At 42.0% G+C, this 17,423-nt stretch overlaps 1 protein-coding gene across 1 annotated transcript in view; it reads right to left on the bottom strand.

Moving 5' to 3' along the window:
• The window catches only part of atp8b1 (ATPase phospholipid transporting 8B1), a 160,069-nt gene that overhangs the window by 59,141 nt on the left and 83,505 nt on the right, over positions 1-17,423 (bottom strand). Inside the window, exons 2-6 of the mRNA XM_080182142.1 lie at positions 17,002-17,196; positions 7,052-7,143; positions 6,746-6,859; positions 4,391-4,489; positions 1,127-1,188 (exon numbers count right to left, since the gene is read on the bottom strand). Of these exons, the coding sequence (XP_080038268.1) occupies positions 1,127-1,188; positions 4,391-4,489; positions 6,746-6,859; positions 7,052-7,143; positions 17,002-17,182 (548 nt within the window). The 5' untranslated portion in view covers positions 17,183-17,196. The remainder of the gene's footprint in view (positions 1-1,126; positions 1,189-4,390; positions 4,490-6,745; positions 6,860-7,051; positions 7,144-17,001; positions 17,197-17,423) is intronic.

The raw sequence follows: 17,423 nt of genomic DNA, 5'->3' as shown, positions 1-17,423 counted from the left end.
TTGGGCTGAGAAAGGATTGGGAAACAACGCTAGTTTGTGCATTTTCCAACTACTGGATAGCTACTGTATTAATTCTACCTTTTTCACTGCTGTGTGTGTAAAGCAGTTGGAATCACCCAAAGCTTGTGGCTTAAATTGCATTTTCAGATAGCTTCCAGCACAAGGCAATTGTGCAGATGAAGTCTGTGCTTCTGGGCAATTGCTGTGCCTATGCTTAACTTCAGAAATTGTGAATGGGATTCCCTAGTGCAGTCTGACACTGGGGAGCTCTGAAGTTATGGCTTTATATGTGTATGGGGGTTACACATTACAAATATGACAACTAACCCAATAACCAGGTTTAACCCATGTCGATATATCTGGGACTAAAGTGAATGCAAAGGCCAATGCTGATTACCCACATACAATGAAAAAGTTAATAGACAACGTAATTGTCACTACTCCAATTTTATAGTATTTGAGCGCAGATCATATGAACACATTGAACCGAAAGCAATCCAGGCACACATTTTGCTCCAGTGGTGCATTCCTTGTTTATTTTCTGCAGTGTTTATTGGGTTATAAAATACATGCATAGTCTGAAGTTTCTTCAGAACTAAATTTTTTTTGGACATTAAACTGGAAGCTCCTGTGTACACATCTATATGTAAAGTTTTCTGCAAGATAGTGAAATATCCTTGCATGGTCAAAGCCACATTAATGGCCAAGAGAGATCAGATTTATTTCTTAAAAAAAACTATTGGCGGTGAGTTAACAAATACAAACTTTCTTTTTAAAAGCAGCTTTCCACTCCTTGCCAGAAGCTAAGACAACACAAATGGAATGCTTGCAGCTCCCTCTCTGGGAGCAGAGGACTGCAAATTAGTTTAATCATTTTCAGGTTTGGAAAGACTTATGGGAAACTGTTTGAACAATAGGATGAAGCTCACCTGATTGTCTGCAATGAATACAAAGAGAATTTCTTATGGTGGTAGACTCCAGCAGCCTGGTTAATTGGGAAGTCTCAATTTCATTATGCAACAAGGTTAGAATGATTGCAGTGGTTTGTGACACCACTGATATTTAAGAAAGGGTGAGAACGTGTATATTTAGGACACTATAAACAGATTTAAAATATCCAAAATACCTGCCATCCTGCAGAATTTCACATTTCCGGTTATTGACAATTCTGTCCATCTTGTGTCTTGCCTGTGACATACAAGACAAATAAACAACATTATTCAGTGTAGACTGCAGTGCCATTTTCAAACACGAGTTTGCTGTACCGTTTTTACTGTAGCAAACGTGTACCTCTGTACCTTTTCTTTTGTGCTGTGGATTCTTTTTATGTTAAGAGTCAATTCCAAATATATGTTCAGGACACACAGCCTGTGTCACTTGAGGCAAAGTTAAGTTATAGTGCAACAGGAATTGATGGTTGTGTGAATAGTGAAAGACAAGGAAGAACAGATATCCAAATTATATATTCTGAAATATCTGGATCAATGGATTTTGAGCTAGAATTTAATAGTTGGAAGAATTATCAAGTCAGGCAAATTATCTAGGGAAAAGTAAACTACGGGCTTTCTCTGTTTTGAGGATATTCTGTTCACAGGTCCATGACATTGACAATTGGAATAGCAAGGATCTCAAAGATCTGACAGCAATATTACAACACAGCATGAACCCTGGCTGCAGAGAATAAGTAGGCACAGCAAAATCAGGTTCGATGCGCAGATTTGAAGATGGGGAGACAGAGGAAAAAGTCACAAGCCATCTGTTGTCACTCGTGTCAGTGAGAAGCACGAACCATCTGAATGAGGCATATATGCCTTATTTTGAGTATAATATTGGTTGCTTAATGATGGTCCTGATCTGCATTGAGTGTTTCCTCATCCAAAGCTCATTTTCTGTTCATGAAACCTCAAGTACCATGCAATACAAATACATTACAGTAAGTTTGGCAAGACAGTTGGTAAGGAATTGCCTGGTATCAGATCTTTTAAATTTTGTTTATTAGTGTCACAAGTATGCTTACGTTAACACTGCAATGAAGTTACTGTGAAAATCCCCTAGTCACCACACTCCAGTGCCTGTTTGGGTACACAGAGAATTTAGCATGGCCAATGCACCTAACCAGTATGTCTTTCAGACTGTGGGAGGAAACTGGAGCACCCAGAGGAAACCCATGCAAATATGGAGGATGTGTGCTGACTCTGCACAGACAGTGACCCAACCCAGGTCGCTGGAGCTGTGTGGCAGCAGTGCCAACCACAGTCACTCAGAGTTGATCGCTGGTTTGTCTCAAATTAGAAGAACAAAAAGGAATTATAACTGGTGCAAACAGCCTTGGCTAATGAACATATTACTGTTTCTTGACAATATATTTGTAGGACTCATCAACAGTGCTATCAAGCAGCACTTGCTTAGCAGTAACCTCTCACTAAATACTCAGTATGGGTTCCATCAGAGTCACTCAGCTCCTGATCTCATTACAGCCTTCAGTCAAACATGGACACCAGAGCTAAACTCCAGAGATGAGGTGAGAGTGACACCAAGACAGCATTTGATCAAGCATGGGATCATGGAGCCATAGCAACTGACTGAACGGGAATCGGGGAAAATCTCTCCCCGAATTACAGTCATACTTAGTACAAAGTAGTACAAAAGGAAGATGATTGTTGTTCTTGGAGGTCAATTATCTCAGGACATCTCTGCAGGAGTTCCTCAGGTGGGTGTCCTTGGTCCAACCACCTTGAGCTGCTTGATCATTGACTTTCCTTCCAATACAAGGTCAGAAATGGGGATGTTCGCTGATAACTGCACAACATACAGCCCCACTCACGAAACCTCAGCTACTGAAAAAGCCCATATTCAAATGCAGCAAGACCTGGACAATATTCAGTCTTTCATTGACAAGTAACATTGTCAATTGTGTGGCATTCAATTTCTCTTAACCACTGCCCCTATTTTCCTGTGTTTGACGTTCAATGGCATGAGTATCACTGAATCCCCTACTATCAAAATTGACCAGACACTGAACTGGACCAACCAGGGAAATACTGAGGCAAGAAGAGTTCAGAGGGTCCAAATCACATGATGAGTAACTTACCTTCTGACTCCCCAGAGCCTGTCCACCATCTACAAGGTACAAGTCAGGAGTGTAATGGAATACTCTCCATTTATTTGGAGGAGTACAACTCTAACAAAGTAGCTTGACATCATCCAGGACAAAGCAGCATGTTTGATTGGCATCCCTTCCACAAACATTCCTTCCCCCCACTATCCATCCACAATGGCAGCAGTGTACCATCTACAAAATGCACTGCACAAACTCACCAAGGCTGCTCAGACAACATCTTACAATCCCATAGCCATCACTGTCTCGAAGGACAAGAGCAACAGACACAAACAGCACCATCTGTGTTTCCCTCCAAGCCATCCTGACTTGGAAACATATTGTCGTTCCTTCACTGTTTGCTGTGTCAAAAGCACGGAACTCCCTCCTAACAGGACTATGGGTGTACCTACACCACATGAGCTGCATTGGCCCAAGAAGGCAATTAGGAATTGGTAGTAAACACTAGCTTAACCGGTAATACCCACATTCCATATGAAAACTGAAATCATATCTGCTGTTGTCAAATAATTTGCCAATATTCGCGGTTCTGGAATGCACAAAATGTGAAAAAACAGACCACATTTGGTTCTGCACTTCTTGGTGAGGAGAACTGAAAATTGAGGGGAGGGGAAATGAATAAATGGAACCTGCTTTTATGGGCGTTTCCTTCTGCTGGAATATAATTTAGAAAAATAGCGCTGGAATTAAGAATAGTCATTGCACAGAAGGATGCCATTCAGCCTATCCTTCTGTGCATGATGCCATTGTCTGTTCCACCACTCCCCCTCCCCGCCCCAAGAGTGATGTAATTCTCTACATTCAATATCAGGAGCATCGCTAGGCCTCTATGCCTGAATCATACACCCCTCCCCATCACTGCCCTTAAAAAAAATCTATTCACGTCAGTGTGAGAGATCAGTGTGATATCGCAGGACCAGCCCCTGTCATTTTCTTTTCAATGTTCTTAACAATACGACAGACAAAGCTGCCAGCGACTCCAATGCTGGATTTCCTGCCCGCTTTAAAATCTGCTAAACACAGGAAAGATTCCGCCCCAGAAATGTCGAATTAATGCCTGGAAAGACTTTGCTGCTACATGGTCACCTAATAACAAGTCTTTGCAGGCAGGTGGCGCCAGTCCTCTGTGAATCTATCAGAAACCGACCCAAGTTAAATAGCTTCTCCTGCTCTCAGGACATGGTGCAGACAGTTTACTGTGCTCACACAATATGCAGAAGTTCAACATTATTAGAACGCATGATTAGACAAAGAAACAAAAGAAATACTTACAATATCGTCAACGAGATCCTTTATTGCTGTTATTCCCAGCACTACCACCAGAGGCACCAATGTAGTGTACCAAGCCAAAGTTGAGATCTCAGGGATGGCCTAAAAAGAAAATAGGAAGGGAAAAAAGATAATTTCTTATAGAAGCTGTCAAATCATATCAGATCCAGAACAACCTTTCACTCAGCTTAGCATTGTTATATCACACGGGCACACACACATGATCCAACTGGCTGCTAAATATTCCACTGGTGCATCAGTGTAGCTTTTAAACAAACCAAGTCAGATTTCCCTTTCTCCCCCAGCTCAAAACCCTCAACTTCAACAAAGCCATCAAACAAACTAAGTGCAATGTTCAGCAAGTACAAAGGGGGAATAAAACTGCAAACATGGGGAACCCAAAATATTTTTAAAAATTCTCAGAAATTCATAGCAACTCATTATGGTACCTGTCAATTAAGGGGTGTTGTTCAGTCATGGATCCCTCATAAGAGGTCACTCAAAACATTCACTTAGCTTTCTCTTTCATTATATTTTTATTTCAGGATAATTACATTTGACCATGAAAATCTCTGGAATAATTGAGAACTTCATTGTATTAGACATGCTTTACATTTGCAATAAATGTCTATTTTCCATAAATATTTGTCACATGTATTAGCATACAGTGAAAAGTATTGTTTCTTGCAATGCTATATAGACAAAACATACCGTTCATAGAGAAGGAAAGGAGAGAGTGCAGAATGTCGTGTTTACAGTCATAGCTAGGGTGTAGAGAAAGATCAACTTCATGCAAGGTAGGTCCATTCAAAAGTCTGATGGCAACAGAGTGGAAGCTGTTCTTGAGTCAGTTGGTACGTGATCTCATCTTCTTCCTGACGGAAGGCAGAGGAAGAGAGAATATCCAGAGTCCAGGGGTCTTTAATTATGCTGGCTGCTTTGCTGAGGTAGTGGGAAAGGTAGACAAGATCAAAGTAAAATGGAGCTTGGGATCAAAGAAAAGTCAAAAGTATTTTCAGTCTTGGCCAATGTACTGAAATGAATCGGTAAATGAAGCAGTGATTTCTAGAGATATGTGCAATAAGAGGTTAGCTTATAGTTTTAAGAATAACACAAGAGGAATTTATTCTATTTAAGAAATAGAGGAACAAAATATTTTTCAATGGTTAAGAGATTATAAAGTGTAGATGTGTAAAAGGACCCAGGTGTCCTCATCAATACATGGCTAAAGGCCAACGTATGTCAGGTAATTAGGAAGTCTAATGGTATTTTCACCATTATTGCAAGGGGGATGGAGTACAGCAGCAGCAGAATCTTGCTTAAATTGTACAGAACCTTGGTTAGACCACACCTGGAATAATACATTGTAGTTTTGGTCCCCTTACCTTAGGAAGGATATTAATACCATAGAGGGAGTGCAATAAATGTTCATCATATGTGTTCCCAGGATGGCGGGACTGTGCAATAGAGACCGGGGAGACTGGGCCTGCATTCTCCACAATTTCAAAGAATAAAAGAAGTGATGTAATTGAAGCCAGCAAAATATTTAGTATTTTTTTTGGGACAGATAGGGTGATTGCAGATAAGACATTTGTGCTGGTTGGGGAATCTAGAACTCTAGACTGTAGAAGATGATCATTCAGCCCATCAAGTCTGCACCGATAATAATCCCATCCAGGCCCAATCCCCGTAACCCCATACATTTACCCGCTAATCCCTCCAATCTACGCATTTTGGGACACTAAGTGGTAATTTGGCTTGGCCAATCAGTCTAATGTGCACATTTTTGCACTTGGGAGGAAACCCACACAGACATGGGGGCGGGGGGAGAGAAAAGAGAGAGGAGAAAAAAAAAAGGAGAGGGGAGAAAAAAGAAGGAGAGAGAGAGGAGAAAAAAAAGGAGAGAGAGAGGAGAAAAAAAAAGGAGAGAGAGGAGAAAAAAGAGAAAGAAAGGAAGGAAAGAAGGGACTGGAGCTGTGAAGCAGCAGTGCTAACCGCTGGGCTGCCCAAGAATCAAGGGGGAAAGCCACTTAGGACTGAGATGAAGGGAAAGATTTTTTCTCAAGACTGTTGTGAATCTTCAGGATTCTCTAACCCAGAAGGCTGTGGAAGCTCAAATCACTGAGTATGTTTGAAGTAGAGTTCGACATTTTTCAAAATGCCAATGACATAAAGGGACGTGGGGTAAAAAAAAACAGAAGATGGAAAATCCTCCATGGTCAAAGGCATTGGAATGGATGATCAACCATGAACATATTAAAATGGCAGAGCAGGCATGATGTAGTTTAATGGTCTACAACTGCTCCAATGTTTTTAGTGCATGCAGAAACATTGAGAATGTAGTTTTTAACTACCTACTTGAAGAATGAGAAGGATTAAAAAATAAGCGTTGGCTGCCCTTTTAAATTGTTCCATCAGGTTACGCGGCAAAAAGGTAATAACGTTGTATTTGTATGTCCGGATTTCATTCCCCTGAAAAAGAAATTGGACAACTATTGTCAAACAGAAAATGCTTCAGTATAATGAAACTTGAATTCTGTGCCCAGACGATAGATAGAAAGTACAATGATAGCAATAAGATTTTTTAAAAACATTGAGCTTCAAGGTATTGCAAAAGTTATGGTTTGGCAGATGAATAAAAAAACCACTCAAGAGTCTACTCACCGAGTATTTGTTTGCTTTTATGCAACCGTACTTCGTGACAGTGAACTGATTGTTAAAGTTTCTGTCATTTGCTTTGACTTTCCACGTGTATTCTGAAATAAAGGATAGGGTGAAGAGAGTCCAAAAATATTCAAAATAGTAAAAACAATAACACTAAATTAAGACAATGCTGCCTTTAAAAAAAATAGCAAATCCTTCAGTTATTCAAAGACATCAGATTGTAGCTCTGTTTGTTTCTTAGAGAAAATGATCACTTTTGCAGAGGCAAAATCTTTCTAGGATAGTAACTCTCCCAAAAGGGGTGGTTCCCTCAATGTTGGCCTTGTGTATAATGAGGAAATCTGCAGTTTTAAAACTTGTATTTTTTGCCTCAGCCCTAAACAGAAAATCTCCAGGTTTCTGGATGAGATTGTTTAATTGACTTTCCTGGCCATCAGACTTCTAGGAAATCAGCCCCTGGCTGAGGTTGCTATGGAAATGGAAGCTAATTGGGAAAGAAAGGATTGAGAAGTCCGATTTCGGCCACTGGTCAAAACACAAACAGGGACTCTTGAACTTCAGAACCTCTGGAAAAAGGCTCTGAAAAGTTGAGCACTCCAGTCATGCTAAGGAGTTGGTTTTGAACTTGAGCCAACCGTACCAAGGTCCAGGGTTGGATGAAGGCGTCTCGGGGAAGCTATGCCCTCAGGATCAGTGAGCCAAATGAAGTGCTCCTCATTATTGGTACTGTTATCAGTGAAATTTGGAAAGATTAGAACTATTGTCAAGAGGCTGATGAAATTCTACGTGACAAAGTAGAGAAATCAGAGTTGTGAACAAAATTTACAACTGTACATTGTGTCAATTATGTGCTAAGAGTGCAAGCAGAGAAATCCGCGAGATTCAACTTTGTCATCTTCAACAATGACAAGTGTAATTTATGGCTTTCGTTGACTAAAATTTACTCATTAGAACACACTTAAGGAGAGTTTGGTTCGCTTGTTGCAGGTTTAAGTGGTGAAATCTTGTCCATCAATTTCTCCCATTGGTGTCTTTTGGCATGTCGGATTCTTGTTCATACTGGTCTCCATGGCGTTTCTAACAAAAATCTCAACTTTCATTGCACCATTGGTGGTCAAACCTTCAGCCCCTCAAACCCAAGTTCTAGAACTCTTTCCCAAAACTTCTCCCAGTGCCATACCTTTAAGATGCTCCTTTTAATATACCTCTGTAACTAAGTGATAGGTCACCCATCCTAATGTGTTCTTGGCCATTTTTATCCAATTACATTCCTATGAGTGCTGAGACTGCTAACTATGTTTAAAGGGACACTGTAAATGCAAGTTGTTGATAGTTGCAGAAGCAGTGGCAAACAGTGCTGAATTGTTCCCATGACCTACATTCCTGGGGAGTACATCATACATTCCAGTAATTGCCTCCTTTCTGGATGCATCACAGCTTGGTATGGCGCCTGCTCTGACTAAGACTGCAAAATGCTACAAAGGGCTGGGAATGCATCCCAGCCCATTATGCAAACCAACCTCCCATCCATTGACTCCATCAACACTGAACACTGCCTCGGAAAAGCAACCAGCACAATCAAGGGCCCCAGACGTACTCTCTTCCACCTTCTTCCATTTGAAAAAAGATAAAGGAATCTAAGTTCACGTACCAACCGACACGAGAACAGCTTCTTCCCGCAACAATCTCCTCATTTTGAATGGACCTACCATACATTAAGCTGATATTTCTCTACACCCTATCCTGTAACTTCAACACTATATTCCGCACCCTCACCTTTCCTTCTACCCTATGTGCTCTATGAACAATATGCTTTGTCTGTATAGCGTGCAAGAAACAATATTTTTCATAGTATCCCAATACATGCAACAACAATAAATCAAATCCAAATTCATTTATTTTGGAAGAGAAGCTGTTAATTAGACTAGGTGCCACTGTGCAATCAATGAGGCCCTAAGGTATCCAGGTAAGAGTGAAACATACAACTATAACTAGCATTTATATTGTTCCTTTAACTTAGCAAAGGACACTGTACAGGGGCGTCACCAAAAGGATTTGAATCAACATGAGCGGGCAGAGCGAGGACTCAAAGGCAGTCAGCAGCACCTACAAGAGCTATACAATCCAGTCCAGTCTATGGCTCCAGAAAGGAACAGCTGCATTCAGACAGAAACCAAAGTGTGATATCACAGGAAAGCAGATAAGTGATGAATGTTTGGATTTATTCTTGTTACATGTATTAACATACAGTAAGAAGTATCGTTTCTTGCACGCCATACAGACAAAACATACCATTCAAAGAGAAGGAAACGAGAAAGTGCAGAATGTAGTGTTGCAGCCATAGCTAGGGTGTAGAGAAAGATCAACTTAATACAAGGTAAGTCCATTCAAAATTGTGATAGCAGCAGGGAAGAAGCTGTTCTTGAGTCAGTTGGTACATGACCTCAGGCTTTTGTATCTTTTTCCCCGACATAAGATGATGGAAGAGACAATGTCCGGGATGCATGGGGTCCTTGATTATGCTGGCTGCTTCACTGAGTCAGTGGGAAGCGTAGACAGAGTCAATGAATGGGAGGCTGGTTTTGCTTGTTCATATTCAAAACTCATGGTTCATAATTGTAAGTTATTATTAGTTGTAGTAAAGACTATATGTAGCACTGCTTATTAATTCTAACTTAAGAAAACTCAAACAATAAAAACACGGCAGAGCAGTCAATCTGTTTTGGCTGCAGAACATGGGAGCTATTGAATGCTAGGTGAGGTCCAGGGCAATCATGTCATTGAACTAGAGGTCAAGCTACAAACATGGACGCATCAGAGAGTAGGACCACACCAAAGATTACAAAGTTTAATTTATATTTGAGTTACAAAAGGTGGAACATGGTTTCGGTTACATTGAGTTTAATTCATGAGCTTGGTGCTAGGAAGTGTGAACGGCATCCTAGGCTAATCATGTAAATAGGACTGTAGATAGGGCTTTAAACTAATTGGAGGGGGGGGGGTGCGAGGGTAGGTGACATTACGGGGTCTAAAGTAGAGGCTGCAGGTAAGGGGGGAGGCTAAGGATGTCATAAGAACATAAATAGGAGCAGGAGTAGGCCATCCAGCCCCTCGAGCCTGCCCCGCCATTCAATAAGATCATGGCTGATCTGTCGTGGCTCAGTTCCACTTTCCCGCCCTCTCCCCATAACCCTTAATCCCCTCTCTTATCAAAAACCCATCAACCTGCGTCTTAAAAATATTTAGCGACGCAGCCTCCACCACTTCAACGGGCAGAGAATTCCAGAGATTCACCACCCTTTGAGTGAAGAAGTTCCTCCTCAACTCCATTCTAAACCGCCCCCCCTTTATCTTGAGGCTGTGCCCCCTAGTCCTACTGTCCTTTCTGAGCGGGAAGAGCCTCTCCACCTCTATCCTATCCATCCCATTCATCATCTTATATGTCTCAATGAGATCTCCCCTCATTCTTCTAAACTCTAACGAATACAAGCCTAGTTTATTCAGCTTCTCCTCATAGCTCAACCCCCTCAACTCCGGTATCAGCCTAGTAAACCTCCTCTGCACTCCCTCCAAGGCCAAAATATCCTTGCGTAAGTGCGGCGACCAAAACTGCACACAGTACTCCAGCTGTGGCCTCACCAGTGCCCTGTACAGCTGCAAGACCTCCCTACTTTTATATTCAATCCCCCTCGCTATGAAGGCCAGCATCCCATTAGCCTTCCTGACCACCTGCTGCACCTGCAGGCTGTGTTTTTGCGACTCATGCACAAGGACCCCGAGGTCCCTCTGCACCGTCGCCTGCTGCAGCTTTTCGCCGCGTTAGTAATAGTCCTTCCTAACATTATTCCTACCAAAGTGGACCACCTCGCACTTGCCAACATTAAATTCCATTTGCCAGTTCCTGGCCCATTCGCCCAGCCTATCTAGATCCTTCTGCAGACTCTCCACACCCTCCGCGCAATTTGCCGTTCCACCAATCTTGGTGTCATCAGCAAATTTCGACACCATACACTCGGTTCCCTCCTCCAGATCATCTATATAAATGGTGAATAGCTGAGGCCCCAGCACCGACCCCTGGGGCACTCCACTAGTCACCAACCGCCAATCCGAATAGCACCCATTAACCCCCACTCTCTGCCTCCTATTTGACAACTAATCCTCTATCCACGCTAACACCCTACCCCCAACTCCATGCCCCCTTACCTTCTGCAATAACCTCTTGTGAGGTACCTTGTCAAACGCCTTCTGAAAATCAAGAAAGACCACATCCACCAGCTCTCCTCTATCCACCGCCCTAGACACATCCTCGTAGAACTCCAATAAATTTGTCAGACACGACTTTCCCTTAATGAAACCGTGCTGCGTCTGCTCTATCAAGCAATTCCCCTCAAGATGCCTCGCTATTTCCTCCTTGATGACGGATTCTAACATTTTACCTACAACAGACGTTAAACTAACCGGCCTATAATTCCCTGCCTTTTGCCTGCCACCCTTCTTAAACAACGGCGTAACATTAGCCGTTTTCCAATCTTCCGCACTTCCCCGGAATCCAGTGACGTTTGGAAAATAACCACCAAGGCATCCACTATCACCTCCGCCATTTCTTTCAGAACCCTCGGATGCATTCCATCCGGTCCTGGGGACTTGTCCACAAATCAGTCCCTCCAGTCTGTCGAGCACCGCCTCTCTAGTAACAATAATGTCATTGAGACCCTCCAGTCCTACCACCTTTCCATCTCTAACACCCGGCAAATTATTCACGTCCTCCTCCGTGAAGACCGAAACAAAAAAGTTATTCAAGACCTCAGCCATTTCCCCATCCCCTACCACTAAGTCCCTCCTCTCATCCTCTAAGGGTCCAACGTTCACCCTAGCCAGCCTCTTCCTTTTTATATATTTATAAAAACTCTTGCTATCCTTTTTTATATTAAGCGCTAGCCCAGCTTCATAATTTCTCCTACCCTTCTTTATCAACTTCTTTGTCAATCTTTGTTGACATTTAAACCTCTCCCAATCCTCTTCTCGCCCAGCTATCAAAAACCTATCTACCTGTGACTTAAATATATTTAGTGAGGTAACCTCCACCACGTCAATGGGCAGAGAATTCCAGAGATTCACCACCCTTTGAGTGAAGAAGTTCCTCCTCAACTCCGTTCTAAACCACCCCCCCTTTATCCTGAGGCTGTGCCCTCTAGTCCTACTGTCCTTTCTGAGCGGGAAGAGTCTCTCCACCTCTATCCTATCCATCCCATTCAACATCTTATAGGTCTCAATGAGATCTCATTGAGATTGAGGCCGCAGCTGGAGTACTGTGCGCAGTTTTGGTCGCCGCCCTTACGCAAGGATATTTTGGCCTTGGAGGGAATGCAGGGGAGGTTTGCTAGGCTGATGCCGGAGTTGAGGGGCTTGAACTATGAGGAGAGGCTGAATAAACTAGGCTTGTATTCGTTAGAGTTTAGAAGAATGAGGGGAGATCTCATTGAGACCTATAAGATGTTGAATGGGATGGATAGGATAGAGGTGGAGAGACTCTTCCCGCTCAGAAAGGACAGTAGGACTAGAGGGCACAGCCTCAGGATAAAGGGGGGGTGGTTTAGAACGGAGTTGAGGAGGAACTTCTTCACTCAAAGGGTGGTGAATCTCTGGAATTCTCTGCCCATTGACGTGGTGGAGGTTACCTCACTAAATATATTTAAGTCACAGGTAGATAGGTTTTTGATAGACAAGGGGATTAAGGGTTATGGGGAGAGGGCGGGAAAGTGGAACTGAGCCACGACAGATCAGCCATGATCTTATTGAATGGCGGGGCAGGCTCGAAGGGCTAGATGGCCTACTCCTGCTCCTATTTCTTATGTTCTTAAGCAACAGGAATCCAATGGCCCATAGGAAAAGACAGAAAAGAAATTCAGTGTGTGTAGGTTAGAGAATGAAGACAAGAGTTCTAAGCTGCCCAGTAGGAAACCTTGCTTGGCTGCTTGGAGGTTGTGTTTAGGGACATCTCGTGTTTTCTCTACAATTGAAGGAGCAGTGAGTTTGGTTTTAGATGCCTCAGGGAAAGATACTAGCTGGGGGAAAATCAACTAGTGAATGCTCAGCAATCCACCACAAAAAAAAAACCATTTGCAGCTAGGTCAGTTCCAAAGATACTGGTAAATCTGCACTGGTTTTTGTGCCTACTGGGATAAAAGGGAATGGCAGAAGTTTTAATCATTTTCCTGCATTTGTATGGAGTTCCTTCCAACATTTTCATCTGGTGTAATGTAATTCATTTTTCTCCTTGTTTCATCATTTTTTTTTCTAAAAAGGTTAAAATTTCTTCAGTAAACGTCTGCAAATGTGCTCAATAACTTACTACCACAGTTGCTAAAAAAAAAAAAGGTGGAATCTACCAAGCCAGGTTTCACTCTGCAATCTGACTTGTCAAGTATTATTTTGTGTTATGATCCCAGCTGATAAGCACTCATGGTTTATGGATTAACACATCAGCATGGATAGAGGATTGATTAACAGAAAACAGAAGAGGTATAAATGGATCATTTTTCCTGGGTGGCAAAAAATGATGAATGGAGTGCCATAGGGACCAGTGCCACTAATGCTAGTGACTAAGGCACAAAAGCAGGAATGTAATTTGCGAACATGACACAAGGTGTCTAAAAAAGGTACACAGATAGGTTAAGCAAGTAGCACAAGCTCTGGAAAATGGAGTACAATGTGGAAAAATGTGAAATTGTCCACTTTGGCAGAATATGTTTTAAAACGAGAGAGACTCTAGAACTTTAAACGTACAGAGGGATCTAGGTGTCTTGGTGCATGAATCACAAAAGGTTCATTTGCCAGCACTTTGTTAGAAGGCGGCTAATGAAATGGTGTTTAGTGCAAAAGAAGTGGAATTAAAAAAAAGGGGATATTTTGCTACAGACGTATACAGCTTTTGCTGTGTACAGTGTAGGTCTCCTTATTTAAAGAAGGATACAAATACTTTAGAACAAATTCAGATAATGTTTACTTGACTGGGAGCTGGATTTGGGGAGTTACTTTGAGGAAAGGTTGAATATGTATTCATTAGAGTTTAGAAAAATGAGAAACGATCTTATTGAAACATACAAGATCCTGACATACAAGAGACTTGACAGAGTGGATACTGAAAGGATGTTTCACCTTGTGGGAGGGGCTTGAATAAAGGAATAGCTAAAAAGGTGTCTCCCATTTAAAGTTGGAGAGGAGAAGAAATGATTTTGCTCCAAAGAGTGATCGAGGCAATGTCAATAATTATTTTTCTGGCAATTTCTCTACCAAGGGAGTCAAAGTTTATTGGTGACAGGTACAGTTTACATACATGATTTGGAGTTGGGGGCCAAGTATAGTGTGTCAAAGTTCACATATGACACTGAGTGGCAGAACAAAATATGCAGAGGACGCTGAATGTCTGCAAAGCGACAGATGGTCTGAGTGAGTGGGCAAGGGTTTGGCAGATAGGATACAATGTTGGTAAATATGAGGTCATCCATACTACTCCAGGTATAATCTGCTGGTGAGGCTATACTGCGAGTACTGTGTTCAGTTTTGGTCTCCTTACTTGAGAAAGGACATAGTAGCACGGAAGGGGATGCAGAGGAGATTCACTGGCTTGATTCTGGAGTTGAGAGGGTTGGCTTATGACAAGAGACTGAGTAGACTAGGATTATATTCATTGGAATTTAGAATGAGGGGGGAGGTATCTTATAGAAACATGCAAAATTATATGTCCAAAGATGTGTGGGTTAGGCTGATTGGCCATGCTAATCTTGGTTAGTGTCAAGGGGATTTGCAACATAAGTGTGCGGGATGCGAGAATAGGGTCTGGATGGGGTTGTGATCAGTACAGACTCAATGGGCTAAATGGTTTCCTTCTGCACTGTAAGGATTCTGTGATTTACAATATGAAGGGAGTAGATAAGATAGAAGCAGGAAGGTTGTTTCCACTGGCAGATGAAACCAGAACCGGGGGTGAGGTTTTTTGGGGGGTAGGGGGAGATAGCCTCAAAATAAGGGGGAGCAAATTTAGGATTTTGGGGTGGGGTGGCAGGAAGGTGGTGGAGGTGAAAAAGGTTACTGGGAGTACAAGAGGGGTTATGGACAGTTCAGCCATGATCTTATTTAATGGCAAAGTAGGCTCTAAAGACCAAGTGGCCTGCTCCTGCTGCTATTTTGTATGCGCAGCTCTTAATTTGCAAGTTCACAAGGAGACATTAGGACAGGGAGGTTAAGTTACTCTGCGATGTTCTGACATTTATGAAGGGAATGGCGGACCTTGGCCTCAAGTTCTTTTCAAATGATAAATGCATCTTGACAAATATTTTCATCTTGGAAGTGGTGCTAGTTTTAAATTGTTTTCAGGGAAGCAATGTTCCAGATACTTAGCTTCAATTACTTTGGCTAATGTGAAAAAAAATCCAATAATCTAAGTTTCAAAGTCTAGTTAACAAGTCCTTAAGCTTCTTGCACAATGCTTTTCCTATCACCTAAGCAAACTCTTACATAATTCTGTAGATTTTTCCCATGACCCTACCATTCCAGATATTATTATCGCTCTTTCTTGATTAGACCCAAATTTGTCCTTTTACCAGTTTGTACCCATTTATCTGTATTTGTGCTTTAAACTCTTGAAAAAAAACTTAAAAGGCGTTTTAAGAAAGACTTTTTCTGTTCAATTTATCTTGAAAATGACTGAAAATGTCATTGTAGCTGGAAGGGCAAAGATCTCCTCTTCCAGGAAACAATACTGGCTGCCATTTACTACATTATTTCCAATGAAGTTATTCTCTGTTTAAAGTTGATTAGTCACAAGTAGGCATGAAGTTATTGGGAAAATCCCATGATCGCCACACTCTGGCGGCTGTTTGAATATATTGAGGGAGAACTTAGCATGGCCAATGCACCTAACCAGCAGGCTTTGGGAGGAAACAGGAGTACCTGGAGGGAACTCACACTGACATGGGGAGAATGTGCAGTCTCCGCATTGACAGTAATCCAAACCAGAAATTGAACCCAGATCCCTGGCACTGTAGCTAACCACTGCCACCACGCTGGTCTTCCTGATAAATGCCATATGTTGCATTTCCAATCTGATGGAGATTTCCCTGTAGTCACAGGTTTCTCCAAAATGATCTTCATCTTATGGGCTTTGTCCCTTTTATCACCAACAAAAGGCCACCTGTCCCTGAAGAGTCATTGTTTATTAGTCCTTTCATTTTGGCTGGTCTCAGCCATTCGAAAGCCCATCACTCCAGCAAAGAGACTATAATTAGATTATTGGTAAATTTGTGCAGATACTGTGCTTGTCTCGCTGTCTTGTCTCACCTCCTATCAGTACAGCTGCATTTCTCAGCAATAATAATAAGGGGGCTGCATGGTGACACAGTGGTTAGTACTCCTGCCTCACATTGCCAGGGTCCCAGGTTCAATTCTAGCATGAGGTGTCCATACGTGGCACATTCTCCCTGCATCTGGGTAGGTTCCTCCAGGTGCTTTGGTTTCTTCCTATGCTTCAAAGACATGTGGGTTGGGTGGATTGGCCATGCTAAATTGCCCCTTAGTGTTGCAAGATGCATAGGTTAGGGGAATTACTGGGTTAAATGTGTGAGGTTCTAGGGACAGGGCTAGGTAAGACGCTCTTTGAGAGGCAATGCAGACTCAATGAGCCAAATTGACTACTTCTGCACTGTAGGGATTCTATGAAGTAATTAAGTCAACAGCCTGAAACTGCCATTTGTCTTTGAGTGCTTTCAGCATTCATACTTGCGCAGCATCACAGTGTTAAAGCACGGATTTTATCTTTCAACTGTTACTTGATCCACCTTGTCAAATTATAAGTTATTTTATTTCTTCTTCTCCTTTCTTTATTCATTCTTTGTACAAAGCATGTCAATTTAATTCATAGTCTAAAATAACCGATTATCATCGAACTTTACCACTTTTTGGTTGCCATCCCTCTTCAGTCTTTTGGTTGATGCTGTTTTGCTCTGTATCATCCAACCTTTCAGTCGAGCTATCCAATTCATTGTCCGTCTCATCATCACTATATGGCACCACGTCATCAAATCCCCTGCCATCATCATCATCACCAAGACTGGAAACTCCATCAGCACTCATCACCTTTGTGGTCCCTGACAAAAGAGAATGACTGAAGTCAAAAATCAAATGAACCGAAAGCAGTTTCTGATAGCAAGTGGCAAAAGAACAAAGCTTTAAGAAACATCACAGACACCAATTACCTCCTATAAAAGATCAGTACAATTTTTGATTTTTAATTAATATATTGCCTTTGCCCTCTCCTCTCTGAATTCACTGACCACCTGTTCCCCTTGAGCCTTGCCCTCTATAGAAACTTTGA

This window comes from Carcharhinus amblyrhynchos, chromosome 1 (genome assembly GCF_965287045.1).
Source record: "Carcharhinus amblyrhynchos chromosome 1, sCarAmb.v2.hapA, whole genome shotgun sequence".
Taxonomy (NCBI): domain Eukaryota; kingdom Metazoa; phylum Chordata; class Chondrichthyes; order Carcharhiniformes; family Carcharhinidae; genus Carcharhinus; species Carcharhinus amblyrhynchos.
This window is presented reverse-complemented; position numbering and strand designations above follow the sequence as displayed.